The 27,092-nt window shown below is 39.9% G+C and overlaps 1 protein-coding gene across 28 annotated transcripts in view; it reads right to left on the bottom strand.

The window, feature by feature from the left end:
* The window catches only part of ABI2 (abl interactor 2), a 182,302-nt gene that overhangs the window by 7,395 nt on the left and 147,815 nt on the right, over positions 1 to 27,092 (bottom strand). For 14 of the 28 annotated variants that reach the window (XM_073633333.1, XM_073633334.1, XM_073633331.1 and 11 more), the window contains one exon: positions 26,115 to 26,219. The exons of the other annotated variants lie outside the window; for them this stretch is intronic. In XM_073633333.1, coding sequence (XP_073489434.1) covers positions 26,115 to 26,219 — 105 coding nt within the window. The remainder of the gene's footprint in view (positions 1 to 26,114; positions 26,220 to 27,092) is intronic. 28 annotated transcript variants of the gene reach the window in all.

The raw sequence follows: 27,092 nt of genomic DNA, 5'->3' as shown, positions 1-27,092 counted from the left end.
TTAGAATATCGTGCAAAAGTTCATTTATTTCACTAATGCAACTTGAAAGGTGAAACTAATATATGAGAAAGACTCATTACATGCAAAGCAATATAGTTCAAGCCGTGATTTCTCATAATTGTGATGATTATGGCTTACAGCTCATGAAAACCCCAAATCCACAATCTCAGAAAATTAGAATATTGTGAAACGGTGCAATATTCTAAGCTCAAAGTGTCCCACTCTAATCAGCCAATTAAGCCATGACACCTGCAAAGGGTTCCTGAGCCTTTAAATGGTCTCAATCTGGTTCAGTAGGAATCACAATCATGGGACAGACTGCTGACCTGACAGTTGTGCGGAAAACCATCATTGACACCCTCCATAAGGAGGGAAAGCCTCAAAAGGTAATTGCAAAAGAAGTTGGATGTTCCAAAGTGCTGTATCAGCACTGTGTTAATGACCCACAACCTGGATGCAGAGAGTTATGACTTGGTTGCATATACATTCCAGTTACGCAGAAATATTCAAATGTCAGAGTCTCTGGCATGCCTGCTAGGCAATTAGCATTTTCAGGAGTTCAGGACTGACAGCCTCCATATTTCTCTTGGCACAGATATTCTTTAAGTGCAAATACGTGAATGGGCCATAAATAAATATGTGGGAGTACAGGACTATAATAGGCTACAACCACACTGCCTATTCAGCAGGCACTTATACCCAAAATGTTAAAATTATTTTGTTAATGAAGACATTAGTGCCGAGGTTGTATTTAGTTGACGTACTGTGGAACTCCAAGCAAAAGATAGTCACTTTGGGGTTGATTTACTAAAGGCAAATCCACTGTGCACTACAAATGCACTTTAGATTTGAGGAGAAGTTCTGCTGATTTCTATGATCCAATCATGTGCAAACAAAAATGCTGTTTTTTATTTTCCTTGCATGTCCCCCTCAGATCTACAGCGACTGCACTCCCAAGTACACTTGCAGTGCACAGTGGATTTGACTTTAGTAAATAAACGCCATAGTTAGTTGGGTTAAAAGAAAAGTCCATCTAGTTCAACCAATAAAAGAACAAATCATACAATCCCATCCCATGGAATATCCCCAATCCTATACCCACCATTGATCCAGAGAAAGGTGAAAAACCCCAGCAAAGCATGATCCAATTTGCTACAGGAGGGGGAAAAAAAATCCTTCCTGATCCCTCGAGAGGCAAATCGGATATTTCCTGGATCAACTTTACTTAAAAATGTTAGTACCCAGTTATATTCTGTACATTTAGGAAATAATCCAGGTCTTTTTTTTAAAGCAATCTACTGAGCTGGCCAGAACCAGCTCTCAAGGGAATCTATTCCACATTTGCACAACTCTTACTGCGAAGAAAGATTTCCATATTCAGAGATGAAATCTCTTTTCCTCTAGAAGTAGAGTGCCCCCTTGTCCTCTGATGACCTTAAAGTGAATAACTCAACATCAAGTTCACTTTATTGACCCCTTATGTATTTGTACATGTTTATCATATCTCCTCTTCTCAAGAGAGAATAAATTCAGTTCCTCTAATCTATCCTCATAGCTGAACTCCTCCATGCCTTTAATCAGTTTGGTTGCCCTTCTCTGCACTTTTTTCAGTTCCCAGATATCCTTTTTGAGAACTGGTGCCCAAAACTGAACTGCATATTCCAGATGAGGTCTTACTAATTATTTGTATAGGGGCAAAACGACATCCCTCTCTCTGGAGTCCATACCTCTCTCAATACAAGAAAGGACTTTGCTCGCTTTGGAAATCGCAGCTTGGCATTGCATGATATTAAGCTTATGGTCTCCTAAAACTGCCAGATCCTTCTCCACAATTGATTACCCCCAGTTGTACTCCTCTAGTATGTATGATGCATGAACATTCTTAGCCCCCAAGTGCATAACTTTACATTTGTCAACATTAAACCTCATTTGCCACATAGTTACCCAATTACACAGTGCATTGAGGTCAGTCTGTAAGTTGGAGACATCCTGTAAGGATGTTATTCCAATGCATAGCTTGGTGTCATCTGCAAAGACTGAAATGGTACTTTTAATCCCAGACCCTACATTGTTTATAAAGATAATAAAAAGTAAGGGTCCCAACACTGAACCTTCGGGTACACCAAAGATGACCTTAGACCATTTAGAGTAAGAATCATTAACCACTACTCTCCGAATTCTGTCTTTTAGCCAGTTTTCTATCCATGTACAAACTGATTTTTCTAAGCCGGTAGACTTTACCTTACACATTTGCCGTGTGTGGGGGGAACTGTGTCAAACGCTCTTGCAAAAACCAAGTATACCACATCCACAGCCACCCCTCTGTCCAAGGTTTTACTTACGTCCTCACAAAAAGAAATCAGATTTGTCTGTCAACTTCTGTCTTTCATAAATCCATATTGTCTGTTGCTTAACCACTTAAGGACCGAGCCTCTTTTTTAGATGTGTTGTTTACAAGTTAAAAACTTTTTTTTTGCTAGAAAATTACTTAGAACCCCCAAACATTATACATTTTTATTTAACACCCTAGGGAATAAAATGGCGGCCGTTGCAATACTTTGTCACACCGTATTTGTGCAGGGGTCTTACAAGCGCACTTTTTTGGAGGAAATGCACTTTTTTGAGTTAAAAAATAAGACAACAGTAAAGTTAGCTCAATAGTTTTTTATATTGTGAAAGATAATGTTACGCCAAGTAAATTGCTACCCAGCATGTCACGCTTCAAAATTGCGCCCCCTAGTGAAATGGCAACAAACTTTTACCCTTAAAAATCTCCATAGGCGACGGTTAAAAAATTCTACAGGTTGCATGTTTTGAGTTACAGAGGAGGTCTAGGGCTAGAATTATTGCTTTTGCTCTACCGATCATGGCGATACCTCACATGTGTAGTTTGAACACCGTTTTCATGTGTGGGCGCTACTCATGTATGCGTTTGCTTCTGCACGCGAGCTCGGCAGGACGGGGCGTGTTTAAAAAAAAAAAAAAAAAAAAAAAAAAAAAAACTTACTTATATTACCTTTTATTTTTACACTTTAAAAAAAAAAAAATAAAAAAATTGTGTCACTTTTATTCCTATTACAAGGAATGTAAACATCCCTTGTAATAGAAAAAAGCATGACAGGACCTCTTAAATATGAGGGTCAAAAAGACCTCAAATCTCATCTTTACACTAACATGCAATAAAAATAAAAAATAATTGTCATTACAAAAAAAGAATAAAAAAAAAAAAATGGCCGTTTTGACGTCGCTTCTGCCCTGCGTTTTGAAGTGACATTTTGAAATGACGTTTTGACGTCGCTTCTGCCCTCACTTGTCTCCATGCCCAGCTAGTGAAAGCATCCGATCGCCTCCGCCGACGCCTCCGGTAAGCGTCGGAGGGCACCGGAGCTCGGCGGGAGGGGGCCTCTCCTCCGCTGCCTATAAAAGTGATCTCGCGGCGAATCTGCTGCAGAGACCACTTTTATCTTAAAGTGTACCGCCAGACGAACAAAAGGATAACGGGGTTATGGCAGCTAGTTGCTGCCATAACAACTATATCCTCCTTCAAAGTCAGGACGTATATCGGCGTGCGGCAGTCCGGAAGTGGTTAAAATATTTTTTTTCCAGCAACAACTATTTGGTCTTTTATTAAACTGTCCAGTATCTTCCTGACTATAGAAGTTAACCACTTCCCGCCAACGACATTATATGACGTCGTCGAATTTGAGTGATATCTGAATGATGCCTGCAGCTACAGGCATCATTCAGATATCTTCTTTTAAAATCGGTGATTCCCTGCACCATATGGACAATCATAGCAGCTGTTCAGCCACTTGATCATTCTTACAGGCAGCGGGAGAGGACGTCCCCCACCCCCACCCCTCCCGTCAACCTCCGGTGCTTCTAGCTCACCCGTACGATCGGCAAGACGGAATTGGTCCATGCCAGACGTTTACTATAGAGAATCTGGCGGGCCAGATGGCCCCTGGACAACTCTATGATCTTTCAGAGGCCAGGCGCGATGTTTTGACATCACGCCCAGCCTCTGCATTTGAAAAAAATGGATCAACTTTACCTAAAAATGTTAGTTCCCAGTTATATTCTGTACATTTAGGAAATAATCCAGCGTGAGCAATAATTCTAGTGCTAGACCTCCTCTAACTCTAAACAGGTAATCTGTAAAAAAATGTAAAGCGTCGCCTATGAGGATATTTAAGTACCGAAGTTTGGTGCCATTCCACGAGTGTGCGTAATTTCAAAGCGTGACATGTTAGGTATCTATTTACTCGGCGTAACATCAAAAAAATTGGGCTAACTTTACTGATTTTTTTTTTTTTGTTTTTTTTTTTTTAAATGCATGAAAGTTTAAAAAAAAAAAAAAACAAGTTTGAAAAATTACTGCGCAAATACCGTGCTAGATAAAAAGTTGCCACAACCACCATTTTATTCCCTAGGGTCTCTGCTAAAAGAAATATGTTAGGGGGTTCTAAATAATTTTCTAGCAAAAAAAAAAATTATGATTTTTACATGTAGGAGCAGAGTGTCAGAATTGGCCTGGGTAGCAAGTGGTTAAACTAACAGGTCTATACAGTGCCTTGCAAAAGTATTCCCCCCCTTGGCTTTTTACCTATTTTGTTACATTACAGCCTTTAGTTCAATGTTTTTTTAATCTGAATTATATGTGATGGATCAGAACACAATAGTCTAAGTTGAACTAAAATTTGAAAAAAAAGATATACATAAAACTATTTTTCAGAAATAAAAAACTGATAATTGGCATGTGCATATGTATTCACCCCCTTTGTTATGAAGCCCATAAAAAGCTCTGGTGCAACCAATTACCTTCAGAAGTCACATAATTAGTGAAATGATTTCCACCTGTGTGCAATCCAAGTGTTACATGATCTCTCATTACATATACACACCATTTTGAAAGGCCCCAGAGGCTGCAACACCTAAGCAAGAGGCACCACTAACAAAACACTGCCATAAAGACTAAGGAACTGTCCAAACAAGTAAGGGACAATGTTGTTCAGAAGTACAAGTCAGGGTTAGGTTATTAAAAAAAAAAATCCAAATCTTTGGACCATCAAATCTATCAAAACCAAATGGAAAGAACATGGCACAACAAGCAAACCTGCCAAGAGACGGCCGCACACCAAAACTCATGGACCGGGCAAAGAGGGCATTAATCAGAGGCAGCACAGAGATCTAATGTAACCCTGGAGGAGCTGCAGAGTTCCACAGCAGAGACTGGAGTATCTGTACACAGGATGACAATAAGCCGTACGCTCCATAGAGTTGGGCTTTATGGCAGAGTGGCCAGAAGAAAGCCATTACTTTCAGCAAAAAACAAAATGACACGTTTTAAAATGGTATAAACCAAACTAATGAGAGAGCCTAGGCTACCTCAATAGAGATGGGATTTTTGAAGGGGACTATCATATCTGTATAATAAGGTAAGCACTAAATTCTTAGAATTGAATTAAAAAAATCATTTAATTGAATCGGTAGTCAGTACAAAAATATCGATTACATATAAAATCACAGAATTCATGAAATCACTGTTGGTGATTGATATACAGGGATATATTTTTACACAGGATGCTTGAGTATGCAGAGAGCTCTCTGCATACTCAAGCATCCTGTGTAAAAATATATCCCTGTATCAATCACCAACAGTGATTTCATGAATTCTGTGATTTTATATGTAATCGATATTTTTGTACTGACTACCGATTCAATTAAATGATTTTTTTAATTCAATTCTAAGAATTTAGTGCTTACCTTATTATACAGATATGATAGTCCCCTTCAAAAATCCCATCTCTATTGAGGTAGCCTAGGCTCTCTCTTATTAGTTTGGTTTCTATCTAATACTAGGGATTGGGGACAATCATCTGTATCTGGAAATAACCCAACAATACTCCTTTTTCTCTATACGTTTTGAAATGGTGAAAAGGCATGTGGGAGACTCCCAAAATGTATGGAGGAAGGTGCTCTGGTCTGATGAGACTAAAATTGAACTTTTTGGCCATCAAGGAAAAGGCTATGTCTGGCGAAAACCCAACATATTACATCACCCAAAGAACACCATCCCCACAGTGAAACATGGTGGTGGCAGCCTCATGCTATGGGGATGTTTTTCAGCAGCCGGTACTGGGAAACTGATCGGCGTTGAGAGAAAGATGGATGGCGCCAACTACAGGGATATTCTTGAGCAAAACCTGTACCACTCTGTGTGCGATTTGAGGCTAGGATGGAGGTTCACCTTCCAGCAGGACAATGACCCCAAACACACTGGTAAAGCAACACTTAAGTGGTTTAAGGGGAAACATAGAAATGTGTTGGAATGGTCTAGTCAAAGCCCAGACCTCAATCCAAAAGAAAATCTGTGGTCAGACTTAAAGATTGCTGTTCACAAGCGCAAACCATCCAACTTGAAGGAGCTGGAGCAGTTTTGCAAGGAGGAATGGGCAAAAATCCTAGTGGTAAGATGTGGCAAGCTCAGAGACTTATCCAAAGCAACTTGGAGCTGTGATAGTTGCAAAAGGTGGCTCTACAAAGTATTGAATTTAGGGGGGGTGAATAGTTATCCACATTGACTTTTTCTGTTATTTTGTCCTATTTATTGTTTGATTCACAATAAATAAGAAAAAAGAAAAAAAAAAACATCTTCAAAGTTGTGGGCATGTTCTGTAAATTAAATGATGCAAATCCTCAAACAATCCATGTTAATTCCAGGTTGTGAGGCAACAAAACACGAAAAATGCCAAGGGGGTGAATACTTTTGCAAGGCACTGTAGTTACTTGGTAAAGACATCGATCCCTTTTTAAATATAAGCACCGCATTGGCCCCACCCCAATCCAGTAGTACTATTCCAGTCATTAAAGAGTCCCTAAAAATTTGAAACAATGGCTTTGAAAAGAGAGCCCAATTCTTTTAGGATCCGTGGGTGGAAGCCATAACTGTCCCAGCAGTGCCATTATTTTTTTTTTTTTTTGGCTATGGCGTGCAAAACACACCCAAAAACTTCACCCGGTGCATAAAAAATGTGCACACACATAAAGAGTGCTCACAAAAAAGTACAACGGGTACACAAGATGTGCCAATTCCCTGATCCCCGGGGCGTTAGGATCCAGACGGGGACAAAGGTACTTACTGTGGTCTATCTGGCCGGAACCAGACAGACCCCGTTCTCTGGAGGGCCTGCCGAAAGAGGACCCACCCAAGTACTAGGTGGGGCTCCCCCGAAGGGAGACCCCATGAGAGAGGGCGAACTAAGCCAAAAGGCCATGTCCACCCCTTCCCAAGACTTTCAGGGCTGGCCCGAGGACCCGCATCCTTACTCGTCACACAGTGGGACAAACATGAAAAACAAGACGTGACAACACAGGATTTCAATCAAAAAATAAATAAAAAGTGGGGGAAGGGATAGTGGAGAGTGAAAGAAGTGGCCATTGTGTAAAACAATGACCAGGCCCTCCGGCCAGGAATAAAAAATTCCTCTGGTCCCAGCCAAAAGGCCCGGCCCAAGAGGCAGGTGCTAAAAAAGCGTGGCAGTGCCATTACTCCAGTCAATTACTGGGTAGTTAAAATCCCCTGTTATCATCACTGTCCCAGTCCTATCTATGTAGGGAGCTACGTCTCCACCTCCTCATTAACACTGGGAGGTCTATAACAAACTCCAGTGATAACCTTTGTAGTACACACACCCATGTACAGTTCCACCCATAATGCTTCATCCTCCTAATCACACTCTCCAACTAGGTTCTCTTTCACACTCGCTTTGAGATCACTTCTCACATAGAGACAGACACCACCATCCCTGCGTTTTACCCTGTCTTTCTGAAAAAGAGCATAGCCAGGAATATTAATAGCCCAGTCGTGAAGAATGAAGCCAAGATTCAGCAATACCAAAACATTAAATGTTAGATAAAGTGGGGTAGGATTAAAGGATAAGTTCACCTTTGCTACAGTTTACACCTGTATTTAGGGTGTAACATGCAGCATGTCACTGTTAAGCATCCCCCTGCTCATCCCCTTTTCCCCTCTGCCCACATAGGCCTGTCATTCAGTCACAGGAATCTGTAAATTAACTACAAGTCTTGTCCAACACTACGGCAAACGGGCTTGTAGTTTGAATGGGCTGCAAGCGCACTGACCAGCATGCTCATAATTTGTTCATTCTTCCCCCAAAAGGGGATACGGGCATAAGGCTAAAGGAAGAATGTAGGAGCCTGCCACTGCACCCCCAGTCTGCTAATTGAAGGTGCAAAGCTTTTTAGGCTCCTGTAAAAAAACAAATGCACTTTTTTCACCTGCAAAAACGTGCATTTTTTAAATATTTATTTTACAAAAATGAACTTGTTCTTCAACCTTTTATTACTACATTTGAGGAGTTTACACTATTTTCATTTTTTTTTTTATATTGCTCTTGTATACATGAATTAATAAGATACATATGTGTAGTATGTCCAGCTGTATGAGAGCAAAGTTCTAATTGCATACAGACCCTCCACTAATTGAATTAATTTGTGGCCTCAAGGCTATATGCACAAGTGCTGCCCTAATCCAAATACATTTATATACAGGAGAAAAAAAGCACAAGACTCGTCTATTTCTCTTTTCTCATAAGGGAGCGCGCTGCAATTGCGCTGATCAGCATGCTCATAGTTTATTCATTCTTCCTCTAGCTATGGGAATACGGGTACAAAGCTAAAGGAAGAATGTTAGGAGCCTGACATTGTACCTGTGATCTGCTGATTGCGGGATAAATGCTTTTCAAGCAACTGTAAGAAAGAAAAAAAAAAAAAAAGAAAAATTCACCTCCAAAATCATGTGCATTTATTATTTACTTTTAAACGTGAATGTAGCTTTTAAAAAAGGACCCGTTCACAATGGCCTGCACAGTAAAACAAATATTTACTGTGCAGGCAGCTGCCAGTTAAAAAGTGTTCTTTTAAGTGCATCACACTGTTTACTTTTTCTTCCAACTTTTTTGAATTTTTAAAAGTGGCTAAGTTCTTAGCGCTTCTGTCTAGCAGCACTGGGATTATCGGTTACAGTCACAAGCACAGCACTACCTGCCTGAAGTTTTTATGTTCTCCCTGTGCCTGCGTGGGTTTCTTCTGCGTACTCCAGTTTCCTCCCACACTCCAAAGACATGCCGATAGGTTAATTGGCTCGGGTCTAAACTGGCCCTAGTATGTGTATGTATGAATGTGGATTAGGGACCTTAGATTTTAAGCTCTTGAGGGCTGATGTAAAATGTACCATATATATTTAAAGCACTGTGTAAATTGATGACGCTGTACAAATACCTGAAATTAATTATAAAAAAAAAAAAAAAAAAAAAAACACAATCTCTATGCACCCCAGGTTGGCTAAAGAGAGTAAAAACAGACAGTACGTGGAGACTTTGCAGTGCTCGGCACCTAGGGGCTCCATGGCAGTGTTAACAGGGCACATAGAAAACAGTGTGCCCTTGCAGTGACTGGCGTTGATCTGATGCAGGAAAACGTCAGTTACCACATGTAGTGTTTACAAGTCCTAAAAGGGCTGTCACAAAGAAAAAAAACAAAAAAAAAAAACCAAACAAACAAGAGGATGGTTTCATCTGTTTTTTCTCGTCGTCCGTATCTCCTTTGGGAACATGTTGCTTCATTTTCTTTTGTGCCAAATATTCCCAGGGGATATGTATAGTAGTAATAAGCTGACAAATGTTCTAATTCTTGTTCACTCTATACAGGAATAGTGCCTGGAATTCTACTTTTAAATAATATGATCTCTGCTGAAGTTTCAAAGAAAATAATCTGAAATATTTATCTACACTAACCTATACTCAGAAAAGTTTTTCCCCAATGCTTTGAGAAAAGACTGGCAGTTTAATGCCTGTAAAAGCATTAATCCACTATGTGGTGCAAGAGTCTGACCAGTTGGTCTCCCCTATCTTAAACTAGTTGCCTGATGTGTCAATTTAAAATACTATACGGATGTCTAAAACAAATAGATGGATTAATATGATGTTATTTGTGTCCATGACCTCCAGCTATCTACAACCTCCTGTTTGCTCCCTCCCAAGGTCTCTTGTCAGGGGTTAGCTACAATATAGCTTTCTAAAGCAGGCCATAGATGACTCGATTTTCTTTTGTGGTGGAAGCAAAGAAAAATTGCAAGATTTTGCCATCAACACATTCAGCATTAATTGGGAAATGCCTTCCGTGAGGCTATTTTCGCTATATGTGCAATAGCTGCTGGCAGTATTCACATGCAGATGGCTCAACTTGGGTGCAATCAGCCTGCCCATACATGGACTGAAATTCGGCCAGTTAAACTGAACCTCACTTGAGTAAAATTTTTCCCCTTTCCCACTCCCTCCCCACTGGACTGTAAAGCAGGGATCCATGCTTCAGTACATCGGGATCTATGGAGAGTTCTGTGCTTTGGCACAGTTTCCACAAGTGCCACCTCTTCCAAGTAGCCCCAGACGTAGTACGTTTAACCGATCCCAAGCATGGTTCAGAGCACTCACAAAGCACAAACAAACCAGCCCGGGGGGGGGGGGGGGACTGTGCTTGGGACCAGTTGAAAGTGGCAGGGTGAGCGCACCATAAAAGAATCACACAATTACTTTGTTTTTGGTTTCAACTTTTCTGTTTTGAACATCTGAAATGTAAATATTAAACATCCGTTCAAAGCATATTTAAACTGAGATCAGATTATAGTCAAGTTTAAAGTAATAGTAGTAGCAGTGAATTTCAGATTCAGTTCACAAACTGATGGTACAAGTGGACGAATATTCAAAAGAAAAAAAGTTAAACTCTAGGTAGATATAAGAGACCTAAATTAATGCAGCTCTGTAATCATTAACACATTAAGTATATTTTACAAATGAAATAATGGTGCGTACCTGAATTTGACCCGATATCAGCCTCCTGCAATCCATGTAAAGCAGTATTAAGAGTGTAAGAGGAATAAGCAGCACAATCGATGAATGCGCTGACAAGAAGCATGCTAATTGGAGGAGAAAGCAAACTGAAAGAGAAATTACTCATTACTGTGTGCTTCCCCTTTCATTGTCCAATCACAGGTTGGGGGCTGATCCAGGGTGACCTGGGCTCAAAAGAAGAAAGTTGGATGTTGCTGGCCATCTGAGGTCATCTTCGTGGCAGAAAAAGTAAAGTGGGGGGAATTTTCTGAACCAAAAAAGGTGAATATTGCAGGAAAAGCGGGTTTTATCATTTTGTCTTTTAATGGACTTTTTTTGTTTTTTTTTTGCTGGAGTTTTTTTTTTTTTATTCCAGCTTGTCATGATAGACAATCTGATGTATTAGGCTCCTTTTACAAACCAAAGACAAGATCATTTTCAAACACATTTTTTCAGTTTACTAAAGTGTTCTAAGGAAATCTGTATTGAAAACAAATAACATTCCTTTTCTCCACTGGGGCCATTCATGGTCCAACCATGACAACAACTTTCAAAGCCATCCACAATTTAGTCCCCAGCTACATCACTAGCCTAGTCTCAAAATACCAACCTAATCATTCTCTTTGTTTCTTTCAAGACCTCCTGCTCTCTAGCTCCCTCGTCACCTCCTCCTCTGCTTGCCTCCAGGACTTTTCCAGAGCCTCTCTAATCCTATGGAACGCCTTACCCCAACCTGTCCAATTATCTCCTACTCTATTAGCTTTTAGACAATCCCTGAAAACTCACCTCTTCAGAGAAGCCTATCCTACCCAAACCTACCAACTGCATTTTCATTTTCTCCACTAGGTCATCCCCCACAGTTATTACCTTTTGTTTCAAATGACCCTCCCTTCTAAAAATTGTGAGCTCTAACGAGCAGGGCCCTCTGATTCAGCCTGTATTGAATTGTATTGAAACTGTACTGTCTGCCCTCATGTTGTAATGCGTTGCTCAAACTGTTGGCACTATATCAATTCTGTATAATAATAACCACCAAGGAAGTGTTACTACTATAACCGCTTCAAGAAATTTTCACTTTTCAACGATGTCACAATTTGAATGACAATTGCATCATGCAAACGCTGTATTCCAATAAAATTTGTATCATTATTTTCACACAAATAGAGCTTTCTATTGGTGGTATTTAATCACCGCTGGGTTTTTTTATTTTTTGCTAAAAAAAAAAAAAAAAAAAAAAAGTTTTAGTTTCTGTCAGAAAATTTTGTAAATAAGTAGTTTTTCCTCCTTCACTGGTGTGTGCTGAGACGGCACTAATATGCAGCACTGATGGTCACCGATAGGTGGCACGGATAGACATCACTGATGGGCACTGTTGGGGCTGCACTGATCATCAGCGCCCTGATTATCTGTACAGGTCTTCCCTGGGAGGAAATGCCGCTAATGGGCCTTCCCTCACACAGTCAGTGTGAGGCGAGAAGAGACGATAACTGGCATTTCCTTGTTTACATGTGATCGGCTTTCCTCACATGGTCAGTATGAGGCAAGGAGAGCTGATAACCAGCATTTCCTTGGTACATGTGATCAGCTATGATGGGACACAGCTGATCACATGGGTAAAGAGCTGCTTCATCGCTGGGACATCATATGACGTTGTCCCAGAACAAGAGAGCACCCCGCACACCGTCATTTGTCTATGCGGTGGGCGGGAGGTGGTTAAAGTAGTAATACATTCACATTGTTGGAGGCCCTAGAGCACCAGGACAGTGGAAACACCCACAAAATTACCCCATTTTGTAAAGCAAACACTCCAAGGTATTTTCTGAAAGGCATAGTGAGTCTTTTGAAAAATGTAATTTTTCACTGCAGGTTTTTGGAAAATGCAGGAAAGAAAATGAAAATGCATGTTTTATAACAAAGTTGTCGCTCAAGAAGAGATTTCTAACACACATAGGCATACTTAGAATTATACCCCAAAATACATTCTGCTACTTCTCCTGAGTATGGTGATACCACATTTGTGAGAATTTTTCACAGCCTAGTCATATACAGGGACACAAAATCCAAGGAAGCACCTTAAGGCATCTTGGGGGCAAAAATTACATATCTGAATACCGATGATATTTTTTGGAGGTCCTTTAGCACCAGGACAGTGGAAACACCTATAAAATAACCACATTTTGGAGAATAAACACCACTAGGTATTGAAGAGACATGGTGAGTCTTAAGATTTTTTTGCCACAAGTTTTTAGAAAACGGGGGGGGGGGGGGGGGGACCTTAAAATTATTTATTTTTTTACACAAAGTTGGCAATTTAAGAAGATCTTTCTCACACACAGTATGGAAATACTTTTATACCCCAAAACACATTCTGCTACTCATTCTGAGTATGGTAATACCACATGTGAGACTTATTACACTGTCTGAGCTGATTATTTATTGGACATTGCATCTTGTGTATCACACAAATCAACCAGCATACTTGTTAAAATAAATACGGTATATCAGTTCAGTTAATTTTTTTTTGTGTGTATGTTTGTTACTAGACATGTTTATGCAACTGTATGGGGGATCAATGACCATTTTCAACTTACATATGTTTATGTCAACTGTATGATTTGCCTAAGCATTTATTTGTACCAGACTATGGTGATGCTAATGTAACATTATAAAATACTTAACATGTTCTGCCCATGTATGGGCAGCTTAACCACTTAAAGCATTTGTTACCCCAACACTTCATATTCCCGATATGTACCATGTACAACACAGTATCCACTTTTCTTTGTATTGCTTCCTTTATGTGAAATCCCTGGTGTTCCGGCTAGTCCTCTGGAAATGCAGAATCGCGTATATATACAGTATCTTAAGAAAGTGAGTACAAACCTCACATTTTTGTAAATATTATATTATATCTTTTCATGTGATAACACTGAAGAAATGACACATTGCTACAATGTAAAGAAATGAGTGTACAGCTTGTATAACAGTGCAAAATTTGTTGTACCCTCAAAATAACTCAACACAGCCATTAATGTCTAAACAGCTGGCAACAAAAGTGAATACACCCCTAAGTGAAAATGTGTAAATTGGGCCCAATTAGCCATTTTCCCTCCTCGATGTCATGTGACTCACTAGTGTTACAAGGTCACAGGTGTGAATGGGGAGCAGGTGTGTTAAATTTTGTGTTATCGCTCTCATTCTCTCATACTGGTCACTGGAAGTTCAATATGGCACCTCATGGCAAAGAACTCTGAGAAAACGAATTGTTGCTCAACATAAAGATGGCCCAGGCTATAAGAAGATTGCCAAGACCCTGAAACTGAGCCGAAGCACGTAGCCAAGACCATACAGCGGTTTGAGAGGACCGGTTCCACTCAGAACAGGCCTCGCCATGGTCGACCAAAAGGAGTCGAGTGCACGTGTTCAGCGTTCTATCCAGAGGTTGTCTTTGGGAAAATAGACGTATGAGTGCTGCCAGCATTGCTGCAGAGGTTGAAGGGGTGGGGGTCAGCTTGTCAGTGCTTAGACCATACGCTGCACACTGCATCAAATTGGTCTGCATGGCTGTTGTCCCAGAAGGGAACCTCTTCTAAAGATGATTCACAAGAAAGCCCACAGTTTGCTGAAGACAAGCATATTAACCACTTCCCGCCCGGCCTATAGCAAAACGACAGCCAGGCGGTGGTTGGGTTATCCTGACTGGGCGTCATATGACGTCCTTCAGGATAACAGCTGCCGCGCGGTAAAGAGCCTCCGACGGAGGCTCTTTACCATGTGATCAGCCATGTGCAATCATGGCTGATCACGATGTCAACAGGAAAAGCCATTGAAAAGGTTTCCTAATATGAATATTACAAAATCTCTTAGGAGTATTTTCTCGATAATGCCAACTAAAGGGCTCCACTGTCATACCAAGAATGATGCTTGCATGCTAAGGAAATGAGCAAGACAATAAATGAGGAAATGTAAAAAGAATTTCACAATGATCACGCTTTTGTAGAATGTATGAGGATAAGGACCAAAAGTGCAACTTTCGTTCCACAGTAAAGTAGTGCAGAGCGGCTGTAAACTTTCACCCTTGGTTTATACCGGATATTATGCAACCACTAAGGTTTTTGTTTTTTAAAAACTGCTACTTACATTTGGACTTCTGTACAGTGCTTTGAAAAAGTATTCATGCCCTTTGAAATTTTCCACATTTTCTGATGTTACAACGAAAAATGTAAATTTATTGGGATTTTATGTGATAGACTAAAACAAAGTGGCACATAATTGTGAAGTGGAAGGAAAATGATAAATGGTTTTCTAAATGTTTTACAAATATTTGAAGTGTGGCGTGCATTTGTATTCAGCTCCCTTTACTCTGAGACCCCCAACTAAAATCTAGTGGGACCAATTGCCTTTAGAAGTCACCTAATTAGACAATAGAGTCTACCTATTATAAATAGAGCTGTTCTGTGAAGCTCTCAGAGGTTTTTTAGAGAACTTTAGTGAACAAACAGCATCATGAAGGCTAAGGTACACACCAGACAGGTCAGAGATAAAGTCGTGGAGAAGTTTAAAGTAGGGTTAAGTTTTAAAAAAAATATTCCAACCTTTGAACATCTCACAGAGTAATGTTCGATCCTTCATCCAAAAATGGAAAGAGTATGGCACAAGTGCGAACCCACCAAGACATGGCTGTCCACCTACACTGACAGACTGGGCAGGGACAGCATTAATCAAGAGAAGTAGCCAAGAGGCCCATGGTAACTATGGGGGAGCTGCAGAGATCCACAGCTCAGGTGGGGGAATCTGTCCACAGGACAACTATTAGTCATACACTCCACAAATCTGGCCTTTATGGAAGAGTGGCAAGAGGAAAGCCATAAGAAGTCTTGTTTGCAGCTTGCGAGAAGCCATGTGGGGGACACAGCAAACATGTGGAAGAAGGTGCTCTGGTCAAATGAGACCAAAATTTAACTTTTTGGCCTCAAAGCAAAACGCTATGTGTGGTAGAAGACTAACACTGCACATCACCCTGAACACACCATCCCCACCGTGAAATAGGGTGGTGGCAGCATCATGTTGTGGGGATGCTTTTCTTCAGCAGGGTCAGGGAAACTGGTCAGAGTTGATGGGTGGAGTCAAATACAGGAAAATCTTAGAAGAAAACCTGTTAGAATCTGCAAAAGACTTGAGAATGGGGCGGAGTTTCACTTTCCAGCAAGACAACGGCCCTAAACAAAGAGCCAGAGCTACAATGGAATGGTTTAGATCAAAGCATATTCATGTGTTAGAGTAGCCCAGTCAAAGTCTACACCTAAATCCAACTGAGAATCTGTGGCAAGACTCGAAAATTACTGTTTACAGATGCTCTCCATCCAATCTGACAGAGCTTGAGCTATTTTGCAAAGAATGGGCAAAAATGTCACTCTAGATGTGCAGCGAAAGGTAATTCTACAAAGTATTGACTCAGGGGAGCTAAATACAAATGCATGCCACACTTTTCAGATATTTGTAAAAAAAAAAATTTTTAAATCATTTATCATTCTCCTTCCATTTCACAATTATGTGCCACTTTGTGTTGATCCATTACAAAAAATTCCAATAAAATACATTTACGTTTTTGGTTGTAACATGACAAAATGCGGAAAATGTCAAGGGGTATGAATACTTTTTCAAGGCCCTGTATATCTTTCAACCACACGGGGCTTTTTTTATGTGATATAAAAAAATGCCTTAGTTACCCTGAAGCAGGGTTGAAACCAATCATATATTTGTATGGAGAGATGTAAAATGATCCAGTAAATTTTACTGATGATGTTGGGGGAAAAAAAAATGTCAATGCTGTGATGATTTGAGGTATTTTAGCTTGTTGGTAGCGCCAAACAGTGAATCCACTCCACAAAAGGCCATTTTGTGGCCTGTTCTGCTCACTTTTATTGAAGTAAAGATTCACAGTAGAATAGTTTCCCTCACAGGGGTTCTCACCATCAATGTGTCAAAACAAACAGTACTCCACCTTGTGGCTCTTCTCTGCAGTGTCTCTGCTTAGGCCTCCTTGCCTTGGTCCTCCAGACCGTGAAACACACAGTCCCCTTTCACTAAACGCTGAACCTTCCTCAGCTCTTACTGTATCTCCTGCAGCTCTCTGCTGCTACATTCTCACAGGCTCGACCCTTCACTGTCCCCACATGGACAGTACAGAGCAACATGCTCCTAACAGTTCCCTTGCACAGACTGACGCCCTCGGGAGGGTGGGCCCACTGACCTCGACTCCCAGCTCTAATATAAGCCCAGCGCACACTTGGCTTATTTGTGTGCCTGTTTTACGCAAAACCTGGCCCAAACTGTCAAAACAAACAATGGCACGGGCTTGCCTCTCTACAATGCCGAGAAGGTATATGGCAAGGTGGCATGCACTTTTTGAGCTGGCTAAAAATGGTGTGCATCATGGATTTGATTTACTAACGGCAAATAGGCTGTTCAGTCTGCAAGAGACTTTTCCCCAGCTCTGTGTATGCGATAAAAATCTTTGCAAAGAATACCCAATTGTGTGCAAGAAACCGTATTATTGCTTGCACATGATTGGGTGATGGAAGTCAGAGTTTTACTTGTTCACTAAGCTAAGTGAAAATTCCCTTTAGTAAATAAACCCCAAGGCTCCACACAAGTATCTTTAAATACACGCTGTCAGGGCGCATGCGTGGCGCGATGCGGGATAGACGTGACTGCTGAGAGCTCTGTCTGACCGGGATCGCCAGGCCGGATTCCCAGGGCTAATTCTGCTCTAAAATCGCCTGAAACATCCCAGCACCCCTGAGGACCATAGCGGTGCATGAAATTCACCAAAAAGAGGGGCAAACGGCGCTCCGGTCACTCCCTAACCAACTACCTCCTCACCCTGGAAGAATAGCAGGGAAAGATGTCCCAAAATGGCGCCGGTTCACAGGCTGCTCCTAACAGCTCCACACAGACACACATGCGGCCTGCTAAGGAATGTGAGTACAACTCCCCTCTGACTAAAGCTGATTTAGATGCCAGTCTAACAGCTATATATGAAAAGTTAGCTGATAAGATACAGCTGGAACTTCATAAATTGACAAATGCTTTATCACAGGAGATTGCTAATATAGGAAGCCGGACTGATGTTCTGGAAACTAAGCATGATGAACTCTCCCTTGCACATAGTGACCTCAGGAGAGATTATGAAACACTAGCAGACAGCTTTTCTTTCATGCAGGCACATGTAGAGGATTTGGACAACCGAAATCGCAGAAATAATATCAGAGTGCGTGGTATCCCTGAATCTACGATAGACTCTTCCCTGCAGTGTCTAAAGTCTTCCACAAGCTTGTGCCAGATAAGCCTATGTCAGCCTTTACCTGTGACAGGATTCACAGAGCACTTCGCTCTAAACCACCTCCTGATAAGCCTCCACGTGATATAATATTGTGCATGAAAGATTTTCTCACCAAAGAGGATATTATGAGAGCATCCAGAAATACTCCAAATATTGAACTTGATGGCATTAGATTGCAAATCTATCCTGATATCTCCCCGGCTACCCTTGACCGCAGACGCAGGATGAAAGGTCACCACAATCCTTCAGACAAATAGAATTAAATATCGCTGGGGTTTCCCATTTAAGCTGTCAGTGATGCATAATGGCACCACATACAGTTTATAACATCATAGAAAGGAAAGACTTACTCATCAAACTGGGTTTGCTACACCCAGAACCTCCAAACTGTCTCCCTACAACACCTCGTTCATCCCCTATTTGGTCTACCTCCTCTTCACGCCGCAATCAGAGAGACCAAAGAAGATGGCGCCAATACTCTCAAGATCAAGCTTAGGAATTTGTTTCTTCAGTTCCTTTGCCTCACGCTCTGAATCTAAATATATAGCAGCAAATTCTCAAAAAGAAAAGTTCCTGTTCTTTTTTTCCCGCATCCTTAAAGTTTATATTACTGACGTCATGTTAAACTTTCAGGCTAAACACCTCTTACAGTAACAGTACAGATCTGAATGGAGAAACTTTTTTTTTTTTTTTTTGCAGCATAAAAACCAGGAATCACCAAAGCTCCTTTCATAATAACTTTGAGATTGATCCTGCTCATCATCCATCCTTCAAAATACTTGTTGAACTTGACTTTCCCCTCCTGATGGTACCTTAAATATTATAATATAAAGCTGACGTTTTATTTTACCCCCCCCCCCCACCTTTTTTTCTTCCCCTTTTCTTTTTCTTGCCCATATTTTCCACCACGTCTCTCTTGTATGAATATTATTGTTGCAGAGGTTATCACAGCCTTAAATTCACAGGTTTACACCTTAAATCACTCTTTAATTATTCAGGTATTCCGAATATTACATTTAGAATGTTATTTTTTCCATGCACCTTAAAGTTTGAATACAATCATTAGCCTGGCTCATCAGCTGTCGCTGGTTTGACCCCATGCTCGCACTCACGACCTGGTGTGGCTCCACCACCGATTTGGAGACCGAGTCAGGTCCTGTTTGCGAGTTCGGACTGTTTTTTGTCCTCATTTAAATTCTATAAGGTCAGACAACTATATGTCCTCTGGCCCCCTTATGATTAAATACAAATCACATTTTTGTTTTGCCCTTATGGCACTGTTTCTAGGTATTGTACTTTCTGGAAGATTCTACCTCCATCCCTCTACAGGTTCACACAAGAAGAGATTCAATTTATTACTCTGTAGTTGTTTTATTGCTCTATTTTATAGCCTTAAACTATATTACACATATCTAATCTATGGTCGTAGTGCTGGTATTCATAGTAGCTTGTTACATCCTACCATATGGAGAACTTTAGCTCACTTCGTACATTGGTTACTTTCTAGCCGAATCAAAATAATTAGTCCATTTATTTCCATTAAAAATGGGTCTTAAGATTTTCTCACATAATATACAAGGATTTAACTCCCCACAAAAACGGAGAAAAGCTTTCAGACACTATAAAAGATTGGGTGCAGACATTATCCTTCTCCAGGAATCTCATTTGTCCTCAGAAAATCACCCACATTAGTTTGACAAGACTTATAATCAACATTTCTATACTACATTCTCTAATAAATCAAGGGGAGTAGCGATCTTTATTCATAACTCTATCATATTTGAAATTCAACAAATTTACAAAGACATAGAAAGCCGTTATATCATACTTAAGGGCACAATGAATAACCGCTCAATTACTATCGCTTCCATATATGCCCCTAATGTGGCTAAAAAATCATTCTTCAATAAATTTTTTTAAACTCTAGACCACCTTAGCTCTCCTCATATGATATTAGAAGGAGACTGTAACTTAGCCGCACATCCCTCCTTAGATAGAAGCAAAGTTGCCCTCACCTCAAAAGCCTTCTCCAAATCAATCGCTCACTTAGCAAAATTCCTACTAATAGATTCCTGGAGAGCCCATAACATTGGTGTGAAAGCTTTTACCCATTATTCCCACCCACATGACTGTTATGCCAGGCTTGACTACATCTTCAGTACCCCTATCCCGTTAGCAAACTCTTTGAGGGCTCGAATCCACCCCTGTCCATGGTCTGACCACGACATGGTTGAATTTGAAACATCTCACATTGGTCTTGCTCCTACCCCATTCAACTAGCGTCTGAATGACTCTCTCTTATCAGACCCATCTACACTCCAGGACATAACCACTCATATTGAAGATTACTTTAGAAATAACTCAACAGACGATGACATCTCCCCCACCTTACTCTGGTCAGCACATAAAGCAGTCCTTATAGGATAAGTGATTAGTATAGCAGCAGCTAAAAACAAAGCTAAACTCAGAGAAATTAAGACCCTTACCAAAGACCTAGACCTCTTATACAATAAACTAAATCAATCACCTTCGCCCGAAATCACTAAACTTATCCAATGTAAGCGTCAGGCTCTAGATACAATTCTCTCAGCAGATACCGAAAAATCCCTCAGATTTTCTAAGGCCAAATTTCTGTTATATGGCAATTCCACCTCTGCCATGTTCGCTAAAAAACTTAATCAAGAACATAAACCCCCCCCATATATACAAACTACGAAATCAATCGGGTAACCTTGTTACCCACCCTAAAGAAGTATTAGACATTTTTTCAACTTTTTATAAAGATCTTCTCTCAGGCCCCCAAACTCAACCTCATCATACCTCAATCAAGTGGCTTGACAAATTAAGTCTCCCTTCTCCTAACGAACAACAGGCCTCTATGCTCAATGATCCATGCACAGATCAAGAAATCATTAATATAATTAAATCTCTGAAAACATCAACAGCACCTGGCCCAGATGGTTTTACTACATCATACTACAAAAAATTCGCTATCATTTTAGCGCCCAGACTAGTCAAACTTTCTAACCATATTCTTATGGGCGGCCAGTTTCCAGAAGAAATGCTCCTTGCTAATTTATCCCTTATCCCTAAACCTTCTAAAGACCACACTCTCCCTCAAAATTTTCGCCCCATATCAGTCCTCAATAATGATTTGAAAATCTTCAGCAAACTTTTAGCAAACAGATTGGTGACGGTTATAACTTCCCTTATCCATATAGACCAAACGGGCTTTATACCTGGAAGACAAATTACTGACATTAGACTTGTTACAAATATAATCCAAGATGCTAATCTCTTCTCTCGCCCACTATGCCTTCTCAGCCTTGTTATACATCCGACAGTGTAAACTGGTCATACCTTAACCACCTACTCCCTAAATTTGGCATTACAGACAAATTTATCCATGGTTTTAAAGCCCTTTACCATCCTCCCTCGAACTAGAATTAAAATCCCAGGCCACAACTTAGAATTCTTTTCCCTAAGTAGAGGTAATAGACAGGGTTGTCCCCTTATCCCCACTTTTATTTGCATTCGCTATAGAACCTCTAGCCCAAGCTATAAGAAATAATTCAGACATTAAAGGCTATAGCAAAGGCCCTACTGAATTCAAATTAAGCCTATATGCGGATGACGCATTAGTATTCCTTACTAATCCTCTCACATCCATACCCAACCTCATGTCTGAACTTAAATCCTTTCACGCTTTATCAGGTTTAGGTATTAACATAAACAAATGCTCAGCCCTTCCTATCAATATCTCCCCTAACTTGATCACCAACCTACAATAAAATTTTAACTTCATATGGTGCTCCAATTCACTTAAATATCTTGGTGTCCTCATTACATCCCAGCACAAGTTATTATACAAAACAAATTACACCTCACTATTCTCACACATTAGTTCTTTACTTAAAATATGGTCTTCATATCATATCTCCCTCCTTGGTAGGATATGTGCATTTAAGATGATGATTCTCCCCAAACTTCTATACCATTTCCGTGCCCTACCTATTATCGTCCCTAAATCCAGATTAGAAGCTCTTCAAAGAGATTAACAGATTTATTTGCTCAAATAAAAAACCAAGATGTAGCTACTCTTTCATGTTCAGGCCACAAAATAAAGGTGGACTTGGCCTCACAAACATTTGGCAATACTTCTTAGCAACCAAACTCACGCAAATGGCCCAGTGGTTTGCACCTACACCATATATTCCATGGCTAAACTTCGAATCAACTTCAATCTCTCCACACTTTTTACAAGGTTTATTGTGGTCTGACTTAAACTCTCACCATAAAATCCGCAAATTAAATAATATAGTTGCCCATTTTCTCCAATTATGGCTCAAAATTGATAAAACCCTCAAACCATCATCAAATACCCCACCTCTAGCATCCTTTCTAGGTGACTCTAGACTTTTACAAAACCACAACAATAATTCATTCCCTCACTGGCGAAAAAATAATCTCACTAATCTTAGAGCTCTGCATTCATACAAAACATTCCCTTCCTTCCCCACACTACAATCTAAATATAACCTTCCCTCCTCCGAACTAATGAACTACCTCCAGATCAAAAACTTCTATACTGAACATTATTCGTTAACCATTCAATCCCAAACGACACTATTTGAACACATCTGTATAAATTCCTCAAGCGATAAAGGCTTGATTTCCCTACTCTGTAAATATCTCAACAACCTCATGATACCAGAAAAATCTAACCCAATGCTACACTGGGAAGCTGAACTAGACAGTCCTATCCCCTTAGAAACTTGGAACACCATGACCGATAATCTTCGCAAATGTAACATGGCAGCTTCTTTTAGAGAATTGCCTATGAAACTATTCTCCAGACTGTATCCAACACCCTTGAAAATCCACTCCTTTTACCCAGCAGCTTCTCCGTATTGTTTCAGGGGCTGCAATGAACCTGGCACTTATCTTCATACTTTTGGAGCTGTAGACACTTGGAACTGGTTTGGAGAGCTGCTGCTAGTAAAAGAATTAATTACAAAAAAGGAAACAACCTTTCACCACAAATATGCATACTATATGCGACAATCCCAGATATACCACCTTCCTGCCTTAGGCTTATCCACTCCTTATGCAGTTCTATCCAATGGATGATAGCTCTAAACTGGAAATCCAAAAACTTACCTTGGCCTCAGGTTCTATCCAGGATGGAAATGCTTAAATTATCTGAACGAATCCACCATACTCTTCACGACAGTATGCACATTTTTAACAAAAAATGGATTCACTGGGTTTGATAACTAAATCCTACACTATTACGTTTTTCAATCCCTATGTTACTCTGAGGTACTTACAAATATATTCGACATATCTCCATAGAACTACCTTTCACTCTCACCATTAATACAATTTATAAGGTTATATTGTACTCTCTTGTTATAGACAATATATATTTTATTACCCTGTAGCGTCTTCAACAGATACTATATACTGTTTTTTTTTCTCTCACTTTATGTACATTACTATATATTCAAAAGATATTGTATACAAAACTTTGTAATCATTTCTTGAATCTTCCAAATAAACTATTGTAAACAAAAAAATAAATACACGCTGTCATGTTTTACCGCTAGCAAGGGCTCCATTAAAAGATTAATTCCCACCTACTGTCCCAGTGACATCTAGAATCCCTGTTTTTATTGCTGCCTGTGTCCCTAATGCAGGCGTTTCCTCACTTCCTGTCTGCTGAAATGTCAGTCACCATGACAGCAAGTGAATGGAATCCCTCATGGAGCCCCAGACAGCAGTAAAACCCTGACAGGGGTTCTAAACCTTACCCATTGCATCCCAAACTATATATAAGAGTTTTGGCTGGACATACATTTTAAACACCCTAGCCATGAGTTGCACATGTTTGATGACACTTGGAGGACTGTAATGTTTGTGTTGCATTTGCACAGTTTTAGGTACAAGTGATGGGACTGTGCTCGGACTAGCTGTCTAAATAATTTTTATTAGAGCGAGAAGAGTTAAAAAAAAAAAAAAAGCGTAAGAAGAGCAATGATAGGACTCCTATATTTATTTGTTTGTAAATTTATTATGATCATATGGGTCTTAATTGATAATGTGAATCTTTTCTTGACAGAGGTGAATGATAGCAAAATATGAACAATCCGAACATTGGTATTTCCAAACCATAACACAGGCAAGCAAATGAACATGGGGTAAGGATTAGGAGTCACAAAATAGCAGAAATTTTAGCCTGCTTAGCTTACTTTTATGACGGACACCGCCTAATAAAGTGTACTGTTAGGCAGAGGTGCATCTAACTGGAGGGTGGTCATTGTCAATCTGGATAACTGGTTTGTACACTAGCACAACTTGTTCTTGGTAAGGGCACATCTTACTTGCAGCAATAGCATCTGGAGATCAAAGTCTCTTTTAATGCAAGCCTAAAGCACACATAATTAATGTGTACAGTTCCAGACATGGCAATCCACAGATGTTCCTCCACCAATGCTCTTCACTGTGCTCCAGTACACTTCAGAACAAAAACGCTCCACATGCCCACATATACACTGTATGAACTTCACAAACAGAAAATAATTTTAGATTGTGCTGGTTCTGTTTTGCACTACCTATGATTAATAAACCCCATTAGAATTCCTTCATATCTTTCAACCAAAATGATAGCAAGAATAATAATAATAATAATAATAATAATAATAATAGCCAGGAGGCTTCCAGTGGGGCCATTATAACTTAGCTCCAGTCTAATAAAAATTCAGAATGTCGTTTACATGAGACACTGTTTAATCAATGAATGCAACCAACCAGCCAACTAATTAACTTTCTTCTTTTCATATTTATTAAATCTAATATGCTGACCAGAATTAGGTACCCTGAAAAATGCTGTGCCCCAGTAACCAACATATAACAGGCAGCTTTGTTTCTAAGAGCCTTGTCATGACATATTATTTATGCCATTTAAAGAACAACTCAAGTCGTATTATTTTGTGAAGGGAATAAAACACGGTTTCATGCATGTATTCCTTCATACAATCATATTAAATTCAAGTAGTGTAGAGTCTGAAGCATATAAAAGCCCACAGTTGAAATAAGGCTTCTAGTGAGAGTACTTGCCCTGTAGGTTGGCAGGAGGCCACACAGCAAAGGCTGGCAGGTGACTCATAAAAAAATGTGCATTATTTTATAAACGTTTGGCAGGTGAGAACGTTATTATGTATATGTGCTTCAGCTGTCTATTTACCCGGTTGGTTACATATGGTCTCTACGACATCCTTTTCTGTCCTGATGATGCAGAGGGAGCTCTAACATAATGCATTCCAATTCCCCAAAACTTTTACTGAAAAATCATGATACCTTCTTTTATACTACATTAAAAAACAATTTTTTTCAAGCCTCACCATTCAAACTATTCAAAGTAAAACATTGTTCGATACTTGCATGGCATCAGCAGCCTTAACATATTATACTTCAAAAGAGGCTCAAAACCAAACTCAAATGTTAAAACCACCATAGCTGATGTCAGCAGGTTTTGTAATGCATTTAATTATGGCAGGCAGCCTTCTGAATGTCAATATGCCATTTCCACACTCTGACGAAGCTGGCACTCTTGGGCAATTTGGTTTCTGAGTGCAGAGTGCAGGGCAATCCACCGAGTGTCTGCACATGGATATTTAGTTACATTTTTCCTGCATCATGTGCTTGACTTGCTGCATCAGCAATTGGCGATTTTATTTATCCATTAAGTTTTGTGTTATCAGCAGAAAAAGCAGTTACATTTAAAGTGTGACTGTTGAAAATGTATTCTTAAAGATTACACTATAATTTCATAGGACTGGTCAATAAAGTGTACTGACCTAGCACTTTTTTCACCCTCACATTTCTTGCAATTGCTGGCTGCTTCATGTCCCTTTTGTTTACCAGTCTGACAAGCATTCCACAGAAAAGAACAGGTGGTCTATCTGTGAGCCAGAAAGTTAAGAGTAATATTAGAGAATTAAAGAGAGAGCTAGAGAGGGGTAAACAAATGTAGAGCAAGAATTAAGAAGCCAGACAGATATGTGGTGGATGGAGATCCTAGAATGCAGGAAAGCAAGAAAAAGGAAAGGGAATTGTTAAGTGTACAGATGTTTTGGCATATGTGAGACTGATTCACTGAAGTGTGTACGTCTGAAATTTACAACACGGCAGTGTGCCCAGCCTTAAAAAATAGTTACTAAGACTTCTAAGAGCAAGCAAATGAAAAGCATGGCCATTTTTCTTCTAAATGTTATTTTTAAATTGTAGCGGACAATCACACATCAGTGCATCAAGCCCAACAATTAGTAGCAAAGTCTATAGCAATGTGAGCAAGGTAATGATTAGCTTTGATGTGGCTGACAGTGCAGCCTTGTAAGTATACGGTGGGTGTGGTTACAGATAATAAGCAGCCTGTCCCCATTTCAAACATTTGCTTTGAAACCTACAACTCCAGATGAAAGAAGGAAGGCTTATATGTTATATATTTTAGTATGCCAGCTTGTAAAAGGACCAGCCCTGCTACTCTACTCACTGAAGAGTACCCAAATATTCTACCATTACTATACAGTATTATATGGGATATATAAAGAACAAAAGATTTTGGTTGCTTTTACTGGTTTAAAACATTATGGTCACATACTTGTTCCAACATACATATACAAGCCACATGAAAAAGACGCAAATATGCCATCTGATGGCAGGCCACATTACTGTAGGCTTTGCTATATTCTTGAAATATAGTTCAGTGTATCTGTCTGGTATGCCTAAACGCACTTCCACTTGGTCTATAGTGATCAGCGAGGGTGGCAGCAGAT

The sequence above is a fragment of the Aquarana catesbeiana genome, linkage group LG06 (genome assembly GCF_042186555.1).
Source record: "Aquarana catesbeiana isolate 2022-GZ linkage group LG06, ASM4218655v1, whole genome shotgun sequence".
In the NCBI taxonomy this organism is placed as follows: Eukaryota; Metazoa; Chordata; class Amphibia; order Anura; family Ranidae; genus Aquarana; species Aquarana catesbeiana.
The sequence above is the reverse complement of the archived record's forward strand: the minus strand, read 5'-3'. Positions and strand labels throughout refer to the sequence as shown.